Source organism: Lonchura striata, chromosome 2 (assembly GCF_046129695.1).
Source record: "Lonchura striata isolate bLonStr1 chromosome 2, bLonStr1.mat, whole genome shotgun sequence".
NCBI lineage: Eukaryota > Metazoa > Chordata > Aves > Passeriformes > Estrildidae > Lonchura > Lonchura striata.
The window spans coordinates 71,783,745-71,807,381 of NC_134604.1; the positions used below are offsets into that span (position 1 = coordinate 71,783,745).

Sequence of the window (23,637 nt, forward strand, 5' to 3'; positions counted from 1 at the left end):
GTTTCAGATACTATGCTTCACACATGAAGAAATCACATTATTGTGACAAACATTATTAATGATACCACAGTAATATGCTTATTACAAAAATGGAAGAATTGCCCTATACTGGCATATTCCAACTGCTTATTCCCATCCTGTTACAGCATTAATGAGATCCTGTCTCTATCTGAAATGACGATGTGAAAAAAGTTTTAAAAATCATCATACAGACCTTCAAGTTGAACAACTCAAGTTGTTGGGTGGAACAAAACATTCAGCTGGCATCTGCAGCAGGTATAACTCTTCAGAGAGAGAATTAAATTACTCCCAGAAGATGTCCTTCTGCCTCACATCCTGTTTGCAGATAACCTGTCACTGAAACTCTTCTGTTCCCATTCATCTTCCCCACAGTTGTAATACCACTTTGCAGTGTCCATGGCATGGTATCTTCTGCAGCAGCATCTCAGCATATTTTACAGTTTCTAGGCAATTTAACTTTGCAAAAGTGAATTCTTGAGAAGTGCAGACTCTTCCAAAGACTTCATTTTGACAAGGGGGAAACTGAGGAGCAAACAGGTTAAAAATAGCCTTTTTACAATAAAGTTGATCATCTATGTCCTTGACATCAATAATAAACAAAACATAGCAAATTAGACTAATTTCTTATGATTTCACACTGCTCTTGTAAAGGAACCAAGAGAAATAGTCCGTTATAATAAAATTTTATCATAAAACTATTTACTGGCAATTTTGGATGCCCCATCCCTGGACGTGTTCAAGGCCAGTTTGGATGGGGCTTGAAGCAACCTGGTCTAGTGGAAGGTGTCCCTGCCCACAACAGGGGGGTTGGAACTGGATGATCATTTAGGTCTCTTCCAACCCAAACTATTCCATGATTCTATGAACTATATCTTTGTACAAATTTCAATTCCTATTTAACTCTGGAATAGCTTTGTTTTGAAGTAAGCAGTCATGTAATCTGACAAAGGATGTTCAGAGAAAAACATGAAATATGTGATTAAGACTGTTTTGATGTAGAGCTAGGCATGTTCAGAAATAATGCTACTCAAATAGTCATTTATATTTGGCTACTGTACAAAGAGATGTTTTTCATACATGTAAAGAGAAAGGTAACTTGGTATGTAAAGTTCCTATCCTGAGGAAGATCTCAAATCTAAGAGGTCAACTGAGGATTATTTAATATTGTATAATAGATCTTTTCATGACAATAGAAACTAAAATACCTCATGAGTCAGTTTCTCAAGGGGGTGAGCATTTACCTAGGTTTAATGTTGCTTCTCTTCTAACATAAAATAATAAATTAATATAATAGCAGGAATCTTAAATGATTAATCGACTCATTCCAGAATGATAATCACAAGATGGGGGTTTAAATGCTGCTGGAAGCATGTACCTGCAGAGATGTAGTCTGTTTTGTACAACCAAGCCTGAAAAAAAATTTCTGCTTGAATTTCGTGGATGAAAATAGTTATTTAGCTCATTCAGGGTTCCACTCCTGTGGTTACTAAGACCTACTGCAGGACCAAGGACATCCTACACGGCAGCAGGAAACACAACTCACTGCACCCGAACTAAATGCCAACCAAGGACAGGGTCAAGGACATTGTATCAACATAGCACAGTAATCCCATATAACCCAGGTAATTATTTGAAACAAGCACTCCACTGGCCACATTTCCTTGGAGAGCTAAGCTGCCTGAATCACACAGGTGTGCTCACCCGTGTGACAGCCTGAGGCATTCCAACATGGTGACTCAGCACTTTGGAGATGTGCATGTAGCTTCTTTCTCAACAGATTCCAGTTGTAATAATCTCCATCAGGGATCACTCTTTGGCCTTGAGTCCAGTCCTTGAGTCTTGTGTTCCCTCATACAGAACATCTTACACCAAAGAAGAAGGATGATGCGCTGAAGCTGCTTCCAAAGAATGGCTTCTGGCCCAGGCTTACCTTAGGATCATGGAAGGCAATTGTCTGGGAGATGAATTGTCATGGCCCAAAACTGTGCTCCTGTGCACTGCTGTGCTACTGGTCTTACAGAACAGCTGGGTACACATCCCCTCCTCTGCTCTGGGCTGGCCCTGGCAACGTTGCAGTCCTAGTAGATATGCAGCTGTAATGAACATGGCTTTGAAGTGGATAAACCTGGGCCTACATCATTTTGATTATCAGCAGGACTCATTATTCCAGTGTTGGAGCTGGATCATATGGCTTTCTGTCAGTTCATAACAAGCTCCACTGTGCTTGCAAAAGAACATGCAAATTCATCATAACCCAAAGCATTATATAATCAGATCCTCATGCTATAGGAAACAGCATGTTCCAGAAGTCCCTGGGAGTCTGTACATAGGGAACATGTTCCAGAATTGCCTGTGAGTTTGTGCAGGGCTGGAACAAAAGTGCAATTGTTTGTAATCTACAGAATTTTACCCAATGTACAGTTATGCATCTGGGCAAACTGAATCAAAAAACTGCTGCTGATCAAAATCTCTCTGATGTCAGCAGGAGTGTTTCTACAGACTAAGTTGTGAATTGATTCCCAAGTTATTGGTACTTCATGCCACTTTATCATGGACATGCCTATGTGATTGCAATGTTTGATTAGATGCTGTATTGTGTTTGCATGGCCAAACTTTGGTAGTGGGGTGGCTTTTGTGAGAAGCTGCCAAAAGCATCCCTGATGTCAAGTGGAGCCAATACCAGCTGGCTCCAAAATGAATGTGCTGCTGATTAAGGCTGAAATAGTGGTAATGCCTCTGAGATAACATATTTAAGAATTTTGTAAAAAGTTACTGCACAGATGTAATTGTGGCCAGAGAAGAGCTGGGTGAGAACACGTGAGAGGAACAGCCCTGCAGACACCAAAGTTAGGGCAGAAGGAGGGGCAGGAGGTGCTCCAGGCATTGAGCTGAGATTCCCCTGCAGCCCTTGGTGCAGACTGTGGTGAGCAATTGTGCCCCTGGAGCCCATGGCGATTCACAGGAATGCAGAGATCCACCTGGAGCCCATGGAGGAGCCCATGTTGGAGCAGGTGATGTTTGAGAGGAGGCAGTGATCCCATGGGAGGCCCCTGGGGAGAGGAGCCCATGCTGGAGCAGCCTGTCCTTGAAGGGCTGCACCCCAGGGAAGAGAGACCCACGCTGCAGCAGGTGGAGAGTTGCTCATGAGATGGATCATGCTGGACAAGTTCATTGAGAACTGTCTCCCATGGGAGGGACCCCATGGTGCAGCAGGGGAACAGCTCCTCTCCCTGAGCAGCAGGAGAAGCCAGGGAACATGACCCCCATTCCCTGCCTCCCTGAACCTCACTGTGGGAGGAAGGAGAGCTGGGAAGGAGGGAGGGGTGGGGGGAAGGTGTTTTGAAGGTTTATTTTACTACTCATTACGCTGCTCTGATTTTTGTTAACAATAATTTCAATTAGTTTCTCTAATTTAAATCTGTTTTGCCTGTGATGGTCTTTGGTGAGTGATCTTTCAGTCCTTATCTCAACCCATGAACCCTCTGTGATATTTTCTCTCCCCTGCCCAGCTGCAGAGGGGAGTGATAGGCTTCAGTGGGTGCCAGGCATCCAGCCAGGGTCAGCCCAGTGGAGTCTACTCAAATGTCTTTGTGTTAGAGACCACGGCAGTATCTTTCCTGCCTTCTCTTCTGCACTGTTTCACAGGTTTATCTACACTCCCTCCCATGGTCCCATTTATTTTCTCTATATGTGATTAACTCTGATACCTCATGCCAGTGCAGTCTGTAGCTGAAAATGATCCCTCCTGCATGGCACATTGGATCCTGGTGGTCTAGGTCTTCTAAGACTAAGCTTGACAGAAAGAACTACCATGACATCCAGGAATCTGTCATTCTACAACCAGAGCAGTAGACACAGCAGGACTGAGGAACAGGCAAGACAGACTTGAAGAAATAAGACAGCTGCCATCCTCTTTCTTCTCCTGCTCTTTTTCCCTCACTTAGAAGGATCAGGCCCCAGAGCCTACCTTGTTTTTCTTCTTTGGTGAGCCCCTTGGGGTGTTCCATAAACAGCACTGAACATGCTCTGCTCCTACCATCAGGCGGAAGCGGTGCAATCCCAGATGAAACGCTGCTCCAGTCCAATGGGAAACATGCTACATGCAGAGCAGCTCATACACCCCACCGGACACTTCTGACCACCTGCAGACATCCTATGAAACCGGGCAGCGTTTTTAAAACATGAAAAAACATTTCATGAAGATACGAAGAGATTTCTTCACTGTCACTGGGATACAGTCTGAGCACCAACACTGAGAAGGAACACTGAAAATTTTAGAGGATTGAATTGCATTTCCAAGTGCAATAACCAAAGTCTAACTATTAAACCAAACTCATGCCAGGGTTCCAAAAACAAATTAGGAAATTCTGAACACCTTACTAATATTTTTAATCTCCCTGAAGTGATTCCTACTACAGGAATTTAATGTCTCAGTAACTTCAGATCAAACTTGTTCAGTTCATAAGCAAAATGGTAATTTCTGTAACTAACTTCTTTGCCCATATTCAGCTTAGGCTGTAGGAAACTACCACTGTGTGGTCAGCGCCAGCCTCCAACATAAGACTCAAAAGCTACAATCTGATTATCAGTTCTGAACAAAATAGGCTGAAATCCTGACAACTCTGACCACTCAAAATAAAAAAACAAAAATAATGACATTTTACTGAGAGACTGCAACATGGTCCTAGTTCATCTAAGCGTAGGCTAAGATCAAGATGCTTTCTTTGGTATCAGTGCAAAGTGATTTGCTGAATTGGGACCTTAATGAAGACAAAAAGACAAAAGATCATACCCAGCATTTTCAGGTTAGTTCACAGGACTTAAATTCTGGCTTTGAATGAAGGATACAGGATTTTCAACCTTACAAGCACTGCTTTAAGGTATTTTGCATTGAAAGATGAAATTTTAGAGGCTTCTCTGTTTCATATTATCATCATATTTATCTCTGAAAGCAAAAGCTTTACACATTTGATACAGCTTGCAATGTGTGTGAGTACTTGTGTAAATTTTATGCATGAGTAAAATAACCTCACTATTTTTTTTTAATCAATCACAGAAGACACTGCAATTACAAATCCATGTTTTTAACATAAGGTACCATATGTTCAAGTGGCATACACTATTTCACCAATAGTTTATAAAAAATCCACTACAAAATCATTATGAATGAAGAGTTTTTCAGCTATAACTTTTACAAGCATTAAAAAAAAGATGAGTGGCCCATATGCTATTCTGGAAGCAGATCCTCTCCTAGTTCTTCATCAGCAAAATCATCTTCCTCTGTTCTTTTTCTTGCTGCTGTTTTTGGTCTTTCTGGTTGTGGGCCAAGTGGATCTGCGTAGGAGGCATCTAAGGTTTAAATAAATACATGTGAAACAGTTACAAACTATTTTAGCTTTAACTTTAGCTGGTTTTAAACATATAAAATCAAATACAAGATTAGGATTTAGCACTACACATCTGTGTCTTTGAAATGCAGACCAGAAAGAGCATATGAACGCTGAAGGACAACAAAACACTGCATTCAGGAACTGAGGCAGGGCATAAGAGCAAAGTTCCAGAATTCTACTGATGGAACCCTCTTGGTGTTTCTTCTAATAAATTTCTCTTATTATACTACAGTGAGAAAAAGACTTTGGAAATGTGCAAGGAACAGCAAGACTGATGTCTTGTTTGAGGAATAGCTTTTTAGGAAGTACCACATTCCACATGAATTTGGGTTTTTAAACCCCTTTGAAAAGTCAGCCTTATTGAAGAACCTATGACTGCAGAATGGCAAGAAATTATTTAAAGGACACAGCAGACAGATATTGAAAGTAATATTAACATGGGCCACATTTCTTAATATATACAATTACTTTATAGTGAGCTCTGAACAATGAGGTGAAAGCCTAATTTTCATGGAAAAATGATGCCCCAATTATCTAATTTTATACACTCTTCAAACAACTTATATTTTTTACTTTCTCCTTATTTCTCCTGTCCCTGAGTACCTTTAAATTAAACAAGGTGTAAGATTTACACTTGCCTATTTCTTTACTGCTGCTACTTTCATAGGGTTCACTTGTTCCAGGTAGAGCTTTTAGTTTGGCACTCAGTCTTTCCCCTTTGGTACCACCACTATCTGGGGAACAGAAAAAAAAAGAAATGACAACATACTGTTATGTTCTGTGAAACCATGATACAAGAATAACATCAATTCAGCTACTACTATCTGTCAAACTAGACTTGGATGAAACCATCTTTTCATGACAGACACAGTACTCATTTGTAATAGTGGCCTTTAAAACACAGTGGACACTGTGTCCACATATGTGTGTGTGTGTTAACATTTTTAAAAAAATATATACAGACTTATGACTTTGGAGTAAGCACATTAAAATATTTTTGCTTCGAATGCTGACATTTCAGTTGCTTATAAATTACAGTCACATTTTGGAGTTAAAATAAGCATGATAAATATAAACACTGTCACAATGTACACTGGACATTTCCTATGTTTGTATGCTTGCTAATACATCAGTGTGATCCACCTGCTCAGTACTGTCAAGGTTAAATGCAACACTTAAGTTTGCTTTTAATTAGAAGAGTATATTTGCTATGTGCTGTCTGCGTGGCAGACAGGCTCAGTTCATGTGTACAGACCATGCTGGCCCTGCAGCTCGCTGTAAACACTGTGCTGGCAGCTCAGTTTGCAGCAGGGCCCCAAGGAATGTGTCGGCTCCAAGGGCTGCCTCCTGCCCGGACTACATCAGATTAACATTCTCCTGCCACAGCAGTATTCCAGACACTTTAAATATTCTGTTCACCTCTGAATCGCTTTTTCACATTCATGACAAACTTTCAAACTCATCTGCTACAACAAATTTTTATGCAATATTTTTTGTCCTGGGAGAAAACATTTTGAGTTTGACTTGGTATATTTACAAGGCAGGATGTGCAGCCAAATAGAGACATGTTCATTTACAACACCAAACAACATGGGTATTAAAAGTATCCATCTGTAAGGAGGGAAAATGGGTTTCATTCAGCAAACATTAATTACAAAGTATGGACTAGGCAACAGATTCCCATTGTCTTATTTACTACAAATGTTATTTTAATATATACTGTTATAATTAAAAGAAAAAAAAAACCCAACCTGCCCCAACATCTACAAAGATGACAAACATTTATCTTTCTATAAATACTACCATAGACTTCTGTTTGCTCAGCCCTAAATTGGAAGATATCTCTGCTCCAAGAAAGATCTAATACATACAGTCACATGTATGTATTAAGTTCAAAAGACACAGGTTACAGTTGAAATTTCAAAGCAAGGAATACGTATTTTAATGCACATCCACTTCCCTTGGACCAATTCTCACTGACAGGTTTTAGTGAAAGAAGTAATAGCTAAAGAATTTGAAAAAATGGGGAGAAAACAATGGGTTTGCCTGGAGAGAAACTCAGCTAAAGGGCTGTGAAATTACAAAAGGGCCTGGACAGGTCTGTGCAACAAGGAGGCAAGAGCTGACCTTCAGAGATGGTGTGGATGAAAATGTTTTGAGGAAAATACAAATAATGAGAAAAAGAGTAGGACAGAAGTAGGCACAGTCTTGCATAATGGAAAACAAGTAATTTTTAAGATGATAAATAAATTGTAAGGAGCAGTAAAGAGATGCAAAGACAGGAACAATACAGCAGACTACACTAGGGGAAGACTGAACTAGTTGAAGAAACTCCATAGGTTTAATTGGTTGGTCCCAGAAAGGAAGAACTGCATGTAATGAATATAAAAGAGGAGGAAAATAGCAATAACAAATGTTTTCAGCTGTGAAGGAAGAAAACACATGGGTGCTAGTGATACTACCAGAGGAAGGTGAAAGATTTTATATTAAGTGAAAGGAGGAAGAAAAATATGATAGGCAAACCAAACTGGGTGTGATTAACCCGATATCCATTAGTTACCTGCACATCTTACTGCCCTAAAAAATTACAATTGAAAACAGATGCTTCTTTAGATGTTCTAGGATCCTTAAGTTTTACTGGGTACATTTAAAAGTAATCTAATGAAAATCTTTTCTTAGGTATATCAGCAAAGTAACACTGGTCACTTTTCTTCTGTACGAGCATTATATCCAGCAAGAGTGAAGGGAAGGTTAGCAATCCTTCTGGTTAGTTTTTCACACTTAGTTTAAATAAGACTGATATACAAAACCGTATCAAGTCTCTGTGGACTGCAGTATGCTCTGAGCATACCTGAAGATGAGGAAGAGGAGCACCTTTCATTTTCAAGTGCACCCAGAAGAAAGTAAGAGGTGCTTGACACCACCTGTATTACATGGAGATGTCAAACAGCAGCTCAGGAAGCGAGACGTCTGGCTCGATTCTTTCTTTCACCTTAGGGAGTTCAAACCCACAGCTCCAGCTTTCAGAAGGAATGTCCTAGCTATCGAGCCATTTGGGGTAAGCTTCCTTGACACTCTTCCCATGGGGTACAGGATTTGGCTGCCACTATGGCAGCTGTTAAAAATTCTGTTGACCATATAACATGATCTGCCAGAAGTCTAAATATCATGTCAAAATTACTTTTTTGTAGTTCTGTTTAGAGAATCATCTACATGTTTTTATTTTGTATACATTCACACATAATTTGGCAATATTAAGGAATATAAGCTTCCAATATAGACTTCAGGATTTTGGTATCCACAGTGAAGAAAACTTTGGGGAAAGAGTTGTTTTTAAAGCATTTTTTTTCAGACACACATACTTTTGGGAGGCAAGTTTTAAAATTTCTACTCATCATTCCCTGCTGCTCTCACCCCATCTAGGAAAAGGATTTTATATATATTTATATACATTTTGAATTATGGTAATGAAATTAACTTTCACTAAAGTAATACACAGAAAAAAACAAAGATAACAGTGTGACTCTGCATGAAAAGCTTTTTTGTAGGTTTTCTCTACTAAGAGCACAGCTTTGAGTGTTAACATCTGTCTGATTGGACTTACAATCAGAGAACTACTGGTAGATACTTCTGAAACTGCAAATTATTTTTCTCTCTATTACTGTATTAACTGTACAGACACCTGCTCCTAATTCAAAGTAGATTTTGAATGATGGAAGACCAGTGCTGAACTAAATCACTCTCTGTATCTAAGGAAAGCTTCACTACAATGAATACCCAGTCCTTATTTATTAACTTATTGGGCTTTTATTAAGTAAGTTATTACTGTAGTTTATGTGGAGGCCATCCCCTCTGTACTCATTTTGGGGTGACATTGTGGACTCCTACACATGAACTGACTGCAGGAACACAGTTCCAGATTTCAACTAAAAAGGCAACAGGAACCGATTAAGCAGAGCTGCTCAGTGTATTTTTAAAATTTGATTTATAAATACATTTACTCTTTGAAATCATAATACTTGAGATTTGGATTACCATGCTGACATTACCTTCCCCTCACAGTCTGTGTTAATCAGCCTTAGCTGACAACTATGTATACAAAGACATAAATAATACACTCTTCATGCTGATATCTTTTACAGTGCATTCCTTCCTCTCGTCTTTTTAGAAGTCATGCCATATTACTATATTTAGGATGTTTAAATTATTATAATAAAATTGTTTCATTCATTTAGATTTGTTCAGTGTTTCACAAAAACTGATTTGAACAAATTCCTTCACATAGAATTTGGATGGGAATAAAAAAGAATCACAATATAAAACCTAATTTTAAAAAATGACGAGTGTTATATGGCAGAATAACGAATAATGCAACATACTGCAAAAGTAATCCTATTTTGTAATAGTCCAATTTTAAGTCCTATTTTAAGTAGCGATACCTAGCAAAAAAGATTCTCAATCTTATGTTTCTGTACTTCCTGTGTCACATGATACCTGTGTGTACTTCAAACCAAAAAATCCATTGTATTTGTATTTATTTTTTAGAGGAATCTAACTAGTTGTAATTAGTGATGACACTATTGCATTGGAAATTCCTCCATACCACAAAGGACGTAAATTAGAATTTTTAGTACTATTTTACTCAAGAAAAGACATCAAAGGGTAAGATTGTTTAGTAATCTACCTCCTCTGTAAGATGTTTACGTAACAAAGAGCACAGTGGCCTAACCCTCCACTAAATTCAAAATGTGTTTTAAGTGCAGCTCTGTGTATCTTTCATATTTAGGATGAAAACACCACCTTTGAAGAAGAATGAACATTGGTTTGACCAATGAGAAGAGTTAAGTTCAGTGCAGAAGGCAGAATAATATATTAAAACTGTGAAACATCATGGGAAGGTAGATGCAATTTATAACTTCACTGCTGTTCATTTTGATTTGAAATTCTGTTGAATGAAAATTGTTTGTGGTGTGTCAGTTCAGTTAACTCCTTAGGTGAGTTCAGAGCAGAAAACAGATTAAGATATTCTCTTCATTCCAACAGATTTTCCCTTCTCCTTTAATTAAGAAAACTTTTTTTCTGTTTTGCACACACAGTCAAAATGGACTGTGGAACCCTCCCAAAATCACTTGTAATTAATGAGGCATCAACAGGCATACAAAGCCTAGCGAACATAAATGTTTTGTTTGTCATGTCCTGGCTGCAGGGTAACAAGAAAATATCTTGTCTTTATCACAGTTAGGATTATCTGGGATGCCTACAGCTCTAACACCTAAAACATACTTCCATAATATATAAGAAGATCCCTCTGGGATTGTAAAGGGTGTTTGAATATGGAAATCTTTGGGAATGGACAAACTGACATAGTCACTAGTGAAATGAAAAAGGGAAAAGACACCTAAATTATTCCCATGTGGTTTATTTTCCTATTTGCCTATCATCCTGCTAGGCCTAGGTAACAAGGAGAATGCAAACTACTCAGCCTGTCATCTTCTGAATTCAACACTGCTTCTTTGGGCTCCTGTCCGAGACTGCACGGCTCCTCTCATCCAGCACAAAACTCCCCATTCAGAGAGCTGGGCAAATGCAGAGACCAAGTAAACACTGCCACAGGAGTGGACTCCTTAATGTCACACTTAGCATTATCTACACATATAAGGGCATTATGCCATCAAACAGGAAAAATTCCTTATGACAGTAAAAACCACAGTGCACCAACTGCTAAATTCTGGGTGTTACAATCATGTACCTGCTAAATACAAAAAGGTGAGTATGAAAACAAAAAAAGATTAAAGGAAAAAAAATCTTTGAGAACTGCCTAAACTCAGCTGTACTGTTAGCTCCCTTCAAGGTTTCATAGTTTTGTGGTTTTGGGTTTTTTTCCCCCTTTTTAAAATTAAAAATAATTTTAATAATTTTAAATTTTAATAATTTTGACGTGTATCAATGTCAAATTTATGTCATTTGCTTCCAACATAAATCAAGTAAGATTGAAAACCACAGATCTGATAATTGTGGGGAGAAGAAAATTTCCCTTTTTATAGTGAGTGACAAATGTGTTCAATTTTGGTAGTGTGAGTTCTATTTTGGGTGAGTGACAAATTTTGTTCAACTTTTAGATTTAAAGTTTATCTATCTCTCAAGACAAGAGCAAAGTTTAACTGACATTGATATAGATGTCACTTTTCTGGTCTCTCTGTTTCCGTTCGTCTACCATTCATACACACACCAATTACATTGCTGAAACTGTGCTGTGGTGCATCTCTCACACCTTTCCGTTTTAATTTATATTGGCAAAGTACTGGATGCCCTATGAGGTACAAACTCTGCTGGCTTAGTTCTCTTTCTTCTTAGCTTCCTTTTTAAAAGCAATTTTAGATAATATTTCCTAAAACAAGGAACTGAATTATTAATACTCTTAATATAAACAACTATATGGGGACAAAATACTTGGGGGAAAAAATCTCATAGGAATGCTCACAAGCACGGGGACAGTGAGCTGGTAAGAGGAAAGAAAGACAACAGGCATCATACCTAAAATATTTGGAATGCATAAGACTTCAGTTAGCTAGTAAGTACTAAACTAAGGAGGATTCCATGCTTCACTGGGTTCAGTAATGATGGCAAATCCCTCATACAGTGTAGGAAAATGACCCCTCTTAGTCTTGGCAACACCACTGGAAAAGACTAACCTTAAAATGTATACAAATATTTCTTTTTCCTCTCTCCTTTTGAAGTCATTAATTTATCAAAAGCATACTAATATTATGAAATAAAATAACCCATGTTTATATTTCATACATGTCTTCACACAGGCCATACACAGAAATTTATGAAACTGCAAATCACAGCTCATAACCCAGGTGAACAGAGCCAAGCTTTGGACAAAATAAAATGTTTGGGTGCTCAGGCTTCTATTACTCATCCTCAGTACAATGTGGACAAAATACTTAATACAAAATACAAAGTGCTTAAATCTGATGCTGTGAATGTCCAGGTTCTTCACTGATAAGGCTTCCCAGAGCCAACATTACCAGTTAAAATGTGCCCAGTGCCTCTGACTCATTCTAAATATACATATAAGAAGTACAGCTTACCACAACTTTTAATTAAGAATCCCAGCAGGAAGTTAACTCTCGGCTCAGTATAGGACCTTCTTTGTACCTTTGCTTGTTTGCCAAGTCATTTCCAGAAAGGCTGAATCTCTGGCACTGAACTTGTATAATGAAGACTTCTCAAGCATGCTCTTACACAGACTTGTTCCCAAACTATGTTTTTTTCCACTCTTTCATATATTTGACATAATGTCTTAAATTTGACAATCTAAGAATTATTGATAGGCCAAATTCTAGGTCAACACTTATCCTTCTTAACCTCTCATCCTCTTTCTTATTGTTTTAAAATTAAAAAAAAAAAAAAAAAAAAAAAAAAGAAAGAAGACAACTGTCCATAGATACTTTTGTCTTTAAAAGAAATACTGACAAACTTGTTGTTTGTGTGATTTATGTTGTCTTAGCATCCTTTCAGCATGAGCCCTAGATGTATCTTCATTTGCTGAATTACTCTCTCTCTCCTGAAACATACCCCTTTTTCATTAATGAGGGTGGGGATAATTACAAAATAGAGCTGGAAGAAAAGAGACCCTTTGCTATTTCCCTACACACCTGATGCAAAGTTTCACACAGCTATAAATACCCTTGCCTGCTGCCAATGCTGCTCTTCATTTCTACTTGCTGTATGCTGAAGTGATTGCACTTTATGACAGAGAACAGGGACCAATCCTGTCTCACAGTGCTGTTTTGTTGGCAACCTCCAGCTGGCTGCATGATCATAGGGTTTATGTAACAAAGGAGAGACCAGAAACTCGCCATCCTCTTCCACTCCACTCTGTTACTTAAATAAAGAATTACTTTGGCCTGAGGCCCAGAACAGGTAAAATTCAATCCTAGGTGAATGGTTGTTTCTTTCACACATCAAGAAATTATGTAAAGCTTCTCTAGTGATACTACTGAGCTGAAAAAGGAGTGAGATCTCTCTCAAGCACCTAACACTCACTCTTAACCCTCAGAAAATCCAGGGAAGCAGTCTTCATAAATGTAACAGCATTCTAAGGTCATCTTCAGATTACATTAGTAATTGCCATGACTTTTCCTGACCCTATAGAATTTGATAAGTTGGTGGAGAAATGCTATGTAGGTGGAGAACTAAAATTACCAAATAAGAAAAAAACATCACAAATTATTTCTCTGTAAAAGGAAGGGAAGAGGGGCAAGAATTTATAGGGGATATCTTCTAAAGAAACCCATTGATATCAAGATAAACCAAATGCAGGATACAAAGAAGCCACTGCCTTTTTGGGTCAAAAATATGGATTTTTTTTTATTTTTTTTTTTTTAGATGGCTAAAGTAGCCTGAAGTCTACTGGTTTCCTTAAAGCAGAAGTGAGGGAGTGGGGGACTGTTATGTTTACATTACTAATTTCACGGATTTAATAACTGGAGGGAAAAATTATTAGCCCTGCAATATGCAGGGTTAATAGGCTACCTAGTGCAGAAAAAACAGGGTAGTTTCCTGACTTACATTGCAAGAGTTTTATATTAATGGAAATCAGGACTGCAAATTTATAGGAGGGAGGAGACTGAGTGGACAGAGAGGAAGCTTTCTTCTAGGGAAGACTCCAGAACTTCAGTCCTACTAAACAGAGATAAGGGGAAGGATGAGCTCAAAGACAGTAAAGTGTGTGTTATCCTTATTACAGAGTTGGCTGCACAGAACAATCTGCTGAACTTGTAACAAACACCTATCATAGCAGATTACATGGTGGCCACAAAATTCCCTTTCCTTCATGTTAAATAAAGAAACAATGAATTCCTATTTTCCGTGGTTTATGAATTATTCCTTTCAGTAAATATGCCAAAGCTAAAAATGTTCAAATACCAAGTTAATAGGATAAAAACATTCAAGTCTACAGAACTGAAAACAATCAGAAACTTACCTTTAGGAATACACTAATATCTGTATATAAACCACAAATTTTGGACCACAAATGCTACTGTACCAGTTGCAGTTTCATACAGCAATGAGAAAATCAAAAAGCATGAAGCAAAATTCCTGAAGTACTTACATATTACTCAGTGCATATTTGTGTGCATTTCAGGATGAAAGGAGGCTTTACAAACAGTTTTAGAAAATCTTTTTGCTTCAGGATCCTGTCAAAACTGATATTTAAGCAGAGGCCTTGACTACTTACCAGCACTTCCCTCTTTGCGGCTACGTGCACTGCCCTCTCTGCCAGATTTAATGCGCTGCACAACAGAGGAAAAGGTTTGAAAAGAACAGAACAAAAAAACCCATTTAGTAATATGTATTAGAGAAAATTACTGAAAATTAAACTCAGCTTGTTAATAAAACAGTAGAAGAATGTTAAACTAGACTTACTACACTGTAACTACTAAAACTTGTTTTTTAACACACAAAATTGTCCTTAAAATCAAGGTTAAATCCAGTGTTTATATAGGACAAGAGTTCTGTGATATTCAAACAGAATGTCTCAATAAATTACTTTTCTTCAGATAAAATTTATACAAGGAATGTACATAAAAATAGTTCAGATGTTCCTTTGTAAAGTACAGCTGAAAAAACAGGCAACACAGCCCTCCTTGCACAAGTTCAAAGTAGCCTCTGCCTATTAACATCTTGTAAATCCCACAAGCATTTTATTATTGTAAAGACTCAAAAGGGAGAAGTGGGGGAACCTATAAAAAGAACTATTCACCCTACGGATCTTGGATTTTGAATTTTTGGCACATAACTGTATTTCACAGCAATTTTCGTTTGCTGTTGAGTGTTAAATGCAAGATAAAGGTGAAGGTAAATACTTTAAAAGCTGTGTTTAAAAAGTCAGCTCTCTTGCATAGGGAAGGTACCATAAACATCTCCCAGCTGTGTTTTTTTGAGTGTTATTTGAAAATTTTAACAGTTTATCAAAGCAATACCTTTCTATGACATGGCAGACTTAGATCTTCTTGCAAAACACCAAATTTCTTATGCATACATCTTGTCAATTATAAGATGGGCCACCTTAGTGAGGGACTTTTTCATAGGTAGGTACAAAAACTTGATGCTTGATGTTTAAAGCACTCAGCTATTAATAAAGTATCTCTGCATCTTACTTCAAAATATGAATTCAGGATCTTATTAAAACACACATCATGTCTTCAGGTCAATTATTATAAATTCTTCACTCATTTTTCACCAGAAAAATATCATGAAGTCTGGCAAGGTTGGAATGATACCAAAGAAGTGAAAGAACTTTCAAGATTTATGCCAACAGAAAAAGGAAGAACTCTTAAATCAAAACCCACAGGAGTCAGACAGGAAAGCATTGAGTTTAGTGTGAAACCAGGACTGGTCTTGGAGCAATTCAGTCTGGGACCAGAATTTCTCACACTTTTTTGTTTGCTTTGGGAAATCCTCAAGCCTAAAATATGTTCTCTGAATTTTGGATTAAATATCCTTTTCACAGCCCAGTGAAGTAGCATATATCAATCCTTCAGGAAGCCTGTCCAGACTCTCCCGACTGTTGAATGATTGACAGCAAGTCTGACAGCAGCTCAGCTTCTGTCTACCCAAGGGAAGCAGTCCCTATGTGATAGTGCCCTCTTGGCATTTGCATCCTAGGACCTTCCTCCCAAAATATAATGTAAGAACTACATCTTAAACATATTAACTTCTGTAAAATTCCAAGTGAGTAGTTTGTAAGTAATCCCACACTAAAAGCAGACATTCAAAATAGGTTTCCACCCTAAAAATGCCTATTTCTCCCATGACTGCAAAAGACATTTAGGATGGTTAGCCCAGATGTGGATGCCTGAAGGCAAAGGCAGTAAGGCCCCTCCAGCATTTGCACCTCTCATCACTGCTTCTCACCACACCCCATCAGCCCGTTCTCAGTCATTAAGCCCACTTAATGGAAATAAATAGTAATGTGTGTACACAGCAGTGCCAAGCAGGCTCTGTGAACTTTTACACTATTACCTATCTCTTGAGAGTGAAACATGAAAAAGGAAGACTAATGCAGTAAAAAAATCCAAACAAACAAACAACAAAAAAAAACCAGCTCCCCTGCCACCCCCACCAACCCCCAAATGTTCCAACATATGAAGGTTGCAGTAAAATCAAATGCTGTGAGAAGCAGGGAGAAAAATTTATACAGGGAATGAACTCCACAGATGTTCCCAGATTCTTGTCTGGAAGTATTTAACAACTTGTCCATATTTGAGAACTGAGGGAAATAAGTACTCCAGAATATTAATTTTGGTATAAACTCCATGTGGATATACTTATTCTGGAAAAACAATGCCAAAATAGAAATTTTGATAAATTTCTACAGGAAGACAAAGTCTGTGTGCAGACTGTGAAACGCAGGCATACTATAGCCTTTTACCTATTTTCTCTTTACTGGTGCAATTGAGAAGTCAAGGGTTAGTCTAAAATTTGGAGCAGGAACTGAACTGTATCTGGTACTGCTGACTGAAACCAGTATTCCTATTGGAAACTTAGGTGGTGAAATATTAAAATTTGGTAATTTTAGAACTAGAAAGTATATTTTAAGACTGTATGGTCATGGATGACAGAACGAACTTAGGAGAAAACCCCTAGTAATTTCCAAAGCCAGATGGCAGAGAGAAGACTAAAAATCACACCCACACCCACCCCCAACCAAGAAACAAACAAACAAAACCTTCCCAAACCCAAAATCAGAGAATGGGAACCCAGATGTAACATCAATAACAAAAGAAGGAACTGCAGGGCTATTGTTTGCAAGACAGCACTGATGTAGAGATTGTCACATAAAGATACTCCACTACTAATGCAGGACAGCTGCATTAATTCTGAAACATCTTTCCTTAGAGTTTTTGTTCCTTTACCAATTACAATGATGTTTCATTTCTAAGAAAATTGTGTCAGTGTCAGGGTTCCCTGGGAGCAGAAGTAGTTGTTCCTTTCCTTTTGGAAGAACTTGAAAAGTTTTCAGAGTGTGGCAGGGGAGAAAGCCAGAAGGAGATGAGAGTGTGTCCCACCAAGACAAGGAGCAGAAAGAAAGAGCAGAAAGCAACTCATCAGACTTCAGAGGTTCTGAAGAGAGTGTACTCGGAACCACAGGAACAGTATTTCGCTCCCATTCAGAGCTTACTCAGGCTGGAAACACTGGCCTGTCTGCAGGACTGAAACTGACAGAACTGACAAGAAACCTGTTTTATTTTTATTATTGGCTGTAGTTTTTAGGGGGCACAAAGGCAAGAGCTGTGTTTCTCTGGGGTTTGTCTGGGTTTTTAAAACTTACTGCATGACATTTTATCTGCTTAAATGAAACTTGGTTTAATTTAAATTACAATACAATCAGGCTTATTCAAAAGGCTGAATTAATTTTTTTTTTTCTTTTCTGGGTAACACACTAGAAGAAATATTTAAGTAGATCTACCTGAAATCTTTGACTAATTAAAAATGCCATCATAGACACCTTATCTGTTCTAGACAGATCTGCTCTACTCTGTCCCCCTGAGACCCCAGAGTTGTGTGTCCAGTTCTGGGGCATCCAGTGTAAGGACATGGACCTGTTGGAGAAGGCCCAGAGGAGGGCCATGAAGATGAAAAGAGCTGAAGCACTTCTTCAGTGAAGACTGGAGAGGGCTGAAGTTGTTCAGCCTGGAGAAGAGAAGATTCTGGGGAAACGTTGTTGTGGCTTTTCAATACTTAAAGGGGTCTTAAAATAAAGATGTGGACAGACTTTTTTACCAAGGCCTGTGGTGACAGGAGAAGGAGTAATGGCTTTAAACTGAGAAAGGGTAGAGAAGGAGAAAAAAATATGTTGAGGATGGTGGGACACTGGAACAAGTTGCCCAGAGAAGCCATGGATGACCACCCCTGGAAATGTTCAAAGTCAGATTTGATGGGGTTCTGAGCAACGCAGTAGTGGAAGGTGTCCCTGCCCACAGCAGGGGGTTAAAACGAGATAATCTTTAAATGTTCTGTTCAACCTAAACCATTCTGTGATCCTGCTTTGCAAGGTTAATGTTGTGACAGGATAGAGTCGACACACTCTTAAACGGAATACCGAGACACACAGGGATCTTCCCACATCACGCCTTAATTATTATCACTGTTAAAGCCTGAACAGTCTAAACCAAGTTGCAATAACTTGTGCAACCACGAGTCTGTGTTGGATCCCACTGATACTTATGTCATTCAAGTATGACTTATTTAATTCCCTTAACACAATGAAGTAAGAATTAAAAAAACCCCATAATTTAAACATAATATTTCTGTTACTAAGATCTTAAGTTATTAGATGATTAAAACTTTTAAATATTCTACGAGTTGCTTTTTCCTCACCAGAAAGTAAAGAAGTGTGTTTGGGAAAGCTCTTGCTTCCCATATGAAATAAACAGAAAGAGATATGACAATTTTTTTTTTTTTTAATTGTACTCAAATATCAACTTTCTTAAAGAAAAAAAAAGTGTTTTCTTTAAAGTCCTTGACATTTGTCCATCTATAGTTAATGCTTTCAGTTAAAAAAAAGGCCAGAACTACGTGCAAGGAAATAGCCTTTCTTTCTCCAGTGACCTCTCTAATCAACTATAAAACAATCCAGTTTTAACTGGTTTTGTTGGTGAAGCACTGAGGTATTGAAAGTTACTGCAATGAACTAACTATGTATACCACTGACACTGAAGTGATTAGAAACCAAGCAAAGGCTGTTGTTGCAGAGGATAGATAGATATGATTGTTATCTTAATTGTGAGTTCTGCAGAATAGGAACATTATATCTGGTCATCTATTTTGCTTACTGATACAATTATGGGGAGGAATATCAATCCCACTACAGCTATGGACTGCTTTTTTTTGTCCATTTTCCCAAGTGCATTGAATTTTACAGTTACTTAAAAACCTAGACAGTACACTTCAGCTAGCCCCTCAAAGCATGGTTGTAGCATGAAGCTGCAATCCTTCAGTAAGTGTTTCCACTTGTGAGTTATATTTTTAAAGTGTTCTCCTGTTCATTTGCAGAGTCAGGCTCCCTGGAACTTAAGCAGAAAAAGCTAAGAATACATGTGCACCTGATCTGGCATCAAAAGGGACCAATATACACTACTAAGAGCAAATTAGTTAAGACTTAATGTATTCTAATGTGACTGTGTAGCTTTGAGACAATTCTCTGGATAGGCAAAGCAAGCTTAAATACTTTGCAGCTCAACAGCATGGATAATGCTTTTCAAACAAGCAGCTGTTTTTAATTTTAAAAACTCATTTTATCACCAGAATAACAAGAAAACAATGCACGAGTGCACACACACAAACGTGAGCTCACTCTTCTGAACAGAACACAAGTTATGATCTCATACCTTTCACAGATTGTTACTTTTCCATGGAATTCTATTTTTTTTTTTTTTTGTTTAAAAATTGGCACTCACGTGAATAGTTTACTTCTACCTATATAATATGTCAATGCTACAGTTTTGTATATAACAAAAAAAGAGCTCTTCTATATGAACAATTCTTAGGCTTCCCATCTCTCCCTATAGCTGCATTATTACTTGGCTCATAAATACACTGAAGTATGAAATAAAATCTGGCAAGTAAGTAGGAAAGACGACATTCCACAGACATTGAATTATGTGAGTGGCTCTGGCATTCCCTCATGTCCACATAGTCCATATTTCACTACTATTTAAAAATCACAGAAAATCTGGTGCTGAGAAACTATGCAGACAGATGTAAGACTGATCAGTAACTTAAAACTAAGCCTCCCAAACCCCCAAAATATAAGCTTCTGTAAACCAGGAAGTTAACAATGCATTTTGTCTTGAAGTATCATAAACAGTACTTTAGCTTCATCTCCATCTGCAGCAATAATGTATGATATACAGAGAAACAAACTTACCTGCTCTCTGATTTCTTTTAATTTTTCTGCTTTCTTGAGCTTTGTTATATATTCCTGGACTTCTTTCAGTCCCATGTCTGTGCAGAGACGAACTAAAAATCGGAGGCCTAATTGGAAAGCAAAGCATTGTTAAAAAAACACTTACAAGCAGGTCAAACTACAAGTGCACCCTGACAGAACTGGACATGCAGAACGGCAAACAGTGCAAATAACTGCAAACAAGGCAACTCCTGTCCAGTATCACTATACAAGTTGTGATATTTTGCAAGTAAATCTGTATTTTCCCTGTGTCTATATCCATGAACAGTACAAATACCATGGGTATATGTGGAAGGCAAAAGGCATACTAACTATTTTGGCTCAGAACTCATGACATTTGCAAAATATTTTGGAAGCTGGAAAGTATAGAAATGATACTACAATATTACTAAGGAGCTGCTATCGAGAGAATTTTGTTGAAAACAATTTTGCAAATGTCAAGTGAATCAAAATGGTTTTTTCCTCTGTCTGTGGTTGATTTTTAAAGAGTAATATATATAGAATTAAGAAACCTCAAAAAAGCTGACATGAAAATCAAATGTAACTGTATGACTGAACTAAAATAGTCCCTAAAAAACATTCTCCTGAGATATTCTACCCAACTCTGAAAACACTGTTGGTATTCCTATGTGTTTGTCAACATTCCTTTCAAAGAACTGAAGCAGAACATGATCCGTTCTCTTCAGACTTTCACAAACAAGTTATTTCATTTTGTGCTAAATTAGTTTTCCGCAGGTTTAGGAAGCCCATAATCATGGAGAGATGGGGGAGAACCATTGTTTCAGCAATCAGTTAAATTGTCTTGCCTAACTCCTCCCTCCTTTTGTGAAATTTGTAGAAACTATGTTCAGAAACATATTTGCATTCTAAAAGGTTTACTAAATGCCCCTCTGAAATAGCTGTGACCAACACGAACATGGTATTTTGCTTATGATATTTTGTTATGATGAACATGGTATTTTGAGGAGTTACAGTACTGAATTTCAACTGTACAAGAGAGCTGTGATTCCTCTTTAAAAAAGCAATAATTTTTTTAAAGCAGAACAATATGATTTTAAAATAAAATACAATGCATGTTCTTCCCACATTGCATCTGAAAGCACAGACATGTCGGCGACAGCCTTGTATTTTGGAATTTGTGAGGCACAGTGTGGGATGGAAGAGAATGTTTACACAACCACTGACAACCCTTATTTTCTACAGGGCTTTTTTTTTTTAGAGTACAGGTGTGACTGATTTTGCAAAGTGTCTTACTCTTCAAAGTTGTGTTTCCTGAAGTTTAGTTTGAAATCCTCTATGGATTTTCCAGAGACTGGGTGACCAGCTATAGTTAAAAACCCAGCAACAAAATCTCACCCAAAATGTTTTTTTTTTGAAACCCTCACTATGATAAAACTTAGCAATAATATTTTCTTGTATCTAGAAAGTTACAGCAGGAATTTCAACTAGCAGGACCTAGAAGTACAAATATATCTATTTTTCATAAGAAAGATTAAATAAGTAACATAGTTATAAAATCTAGGACATATGGATGAGAATGCAACTTAGTTAAAGTTTATTTTCATTGCTCTTCTTGAGCATTACCCTAATTTCTTAAATCACCCGTCAGTGTTGTCACAAAAACCACACAGCATTAGCATAAATATTAGTTAATTGAAGTATTTTAATATGAAAACCACATCCCATGATTACTAACACATCTATTCAATGTAACAACGTTTCCTTTGATAGTTACACCACAGAACGAAACAACTTACATTCAACATTCTCTGGGAATTTTCTGTGAATGACTTTGTATTTCTCCAGAGCTTTCTGGTAGTTGCCTGCAAACAAAACAAACATCTCCTATCCACACATTCAAACATAAAAAAGAATATTTGATGAGAAATTGGAACACCTTAACATCAATTCATCTTTATAGTTAGATTTAATATTGATTTAATATTGTAGGTCCAAATTTGGTAAGACCAAACTTAACATTCTTTATTAATGGATAGTAAAAATTTAGAACATCTAAAAACAGTCCAAATTACTCTGTAAATAACACAATGAATGAGGAAGAGGATTCTGATTTTTGGGGTTTTTTTTGGACCTTCCTCTATTACACCATTGTTCCAGTGTCTCACCATGTTCACAATAAATAATTTCTCCCTTATACCCAGTGTAAGTCTACTCTTACTCAGTTTAAAACTGCTGCTCCACAACCTGGAGCTGCAGACCCCAGTCTGTCTCCATCCTTCCTATGAAATCCTCTCATTATTCTCCCAGCTGAACAACCTCAATGAATTACAAAAAAACGTTATAAACCTGAAAGCACTAACAAAAAAGTTACAGAACTTACCGCTTCTCCTGTAGCAACTGGCAACCATCAGCTGCCACTTCACTTGTGTTGGCCTGCAAATAAATAAAACAAAATCATGTACACTGCCAAACAATGAATGAGCAAAATAATCTGCATAGCACTGGTAAAGACCTACTATTTACCTACTAATCAATTTTTCACCTAGCTTGTTGCCTTCCTAGAAAGAATGTATCCTGCTCAGCTCACACACTGCTGCATCACACACACGTTTCCAGGACTCCATGTCACTCATTTTCAGGCCCATGTTAGAGTTCTTCTCAGGCTCACAATTCTGTGCCCAGACACAATTAGTAGACCTGACATGTGAACCACTAATCTTTGTGAGAGATACAGAACCATGCAATGGGGAAGGAACAAAATGCTAAATTGTATTCTGAAGAGGTCCCAGCACTAGGGTCTCACACCTGCCCAAGAGATTTCTGCCAGGAAACACAGCCCCTGCTTAGAGCTTTGAACTCTGCGATGTCACTTTGATGTCCTAGCTGCTGCCTGTCCTTCTCTTTTTAGCACATAATCGTGATAGAATGGTTAGAGAAAATATTTGAGATGCCTGAGCATGTACAATAAAACTGTTTGACTCTTTAATCACTTTTACCAAGACAATGTGAAAATTAGGAAATGTTCATGTTAACAGTGTAAGCATCCTCTATAAGCCAAAGCACTTTGCACATGTGGCTTACAATCGACTAGTAGCATATCCAAAGGTACTGTAAGTTAACATTTTCAGAATAATTTTGTAATTATCCTCTTCAGTTTTTCTCTCTAATCATAGCACAGGCCATTTTTAATTCTAAGCAATGTGTTCCCTTGGTAGCTGCCAAGCAAGTTCATGAAATACAGATGTTGCACCTTTTTATTTTCAGCTGAATGTGTGTCCTGCA

The 23,637-nt window shown here is 37.7% G+C and overlaps 1 protein-coding gene across 3 annotated transcripts in view; it reads right to left on the reverse strand.

The window, feature by feature from the left end:
- Window positions 1–4,934: 4,934 nt before the first annotated feature.
- The window catches only part of IFT88 (intraflagellar transport 88), a 39,452-nt gene continuing 20,749 nt past the window's right edge, over window positions 4,935–23,637 (reverse strand). For all 3 annotated transcript variants that reach the window (XM_021539962.3, XM_021539961.3, XM_021539963.3), the window contains 6 exons: window positions 22,736–22,788; window positions 22,152–22,217; window positions 20,356–20,462; window positions 14,662–14,716; window positions 6,050–6,145; window positions 4,935–5,370 (listed from right to left, as the gene is read on the reverse strand). In XM_021539962.3, the coding sequence (XP_021395637.1) occupies window positions 5,249–5,370; window positions 6,050–6,145; window positions 14,662–14,716; window positions 20,356–20,462; window positions 22,152–22,217; window positions 22,736–22,788 (499 nt within the window). In that variant the 3' untranslated portion in view covers window positions 4,935–5,248. The remainder of the gene's footprint in view (window positions 5,371–6,049; window positions 6,146–14,661; window positions 14,717–20,355; window positions 20,463–22,151; window positions 22,218–22,735; window positions 22,789–23,637) is intronic.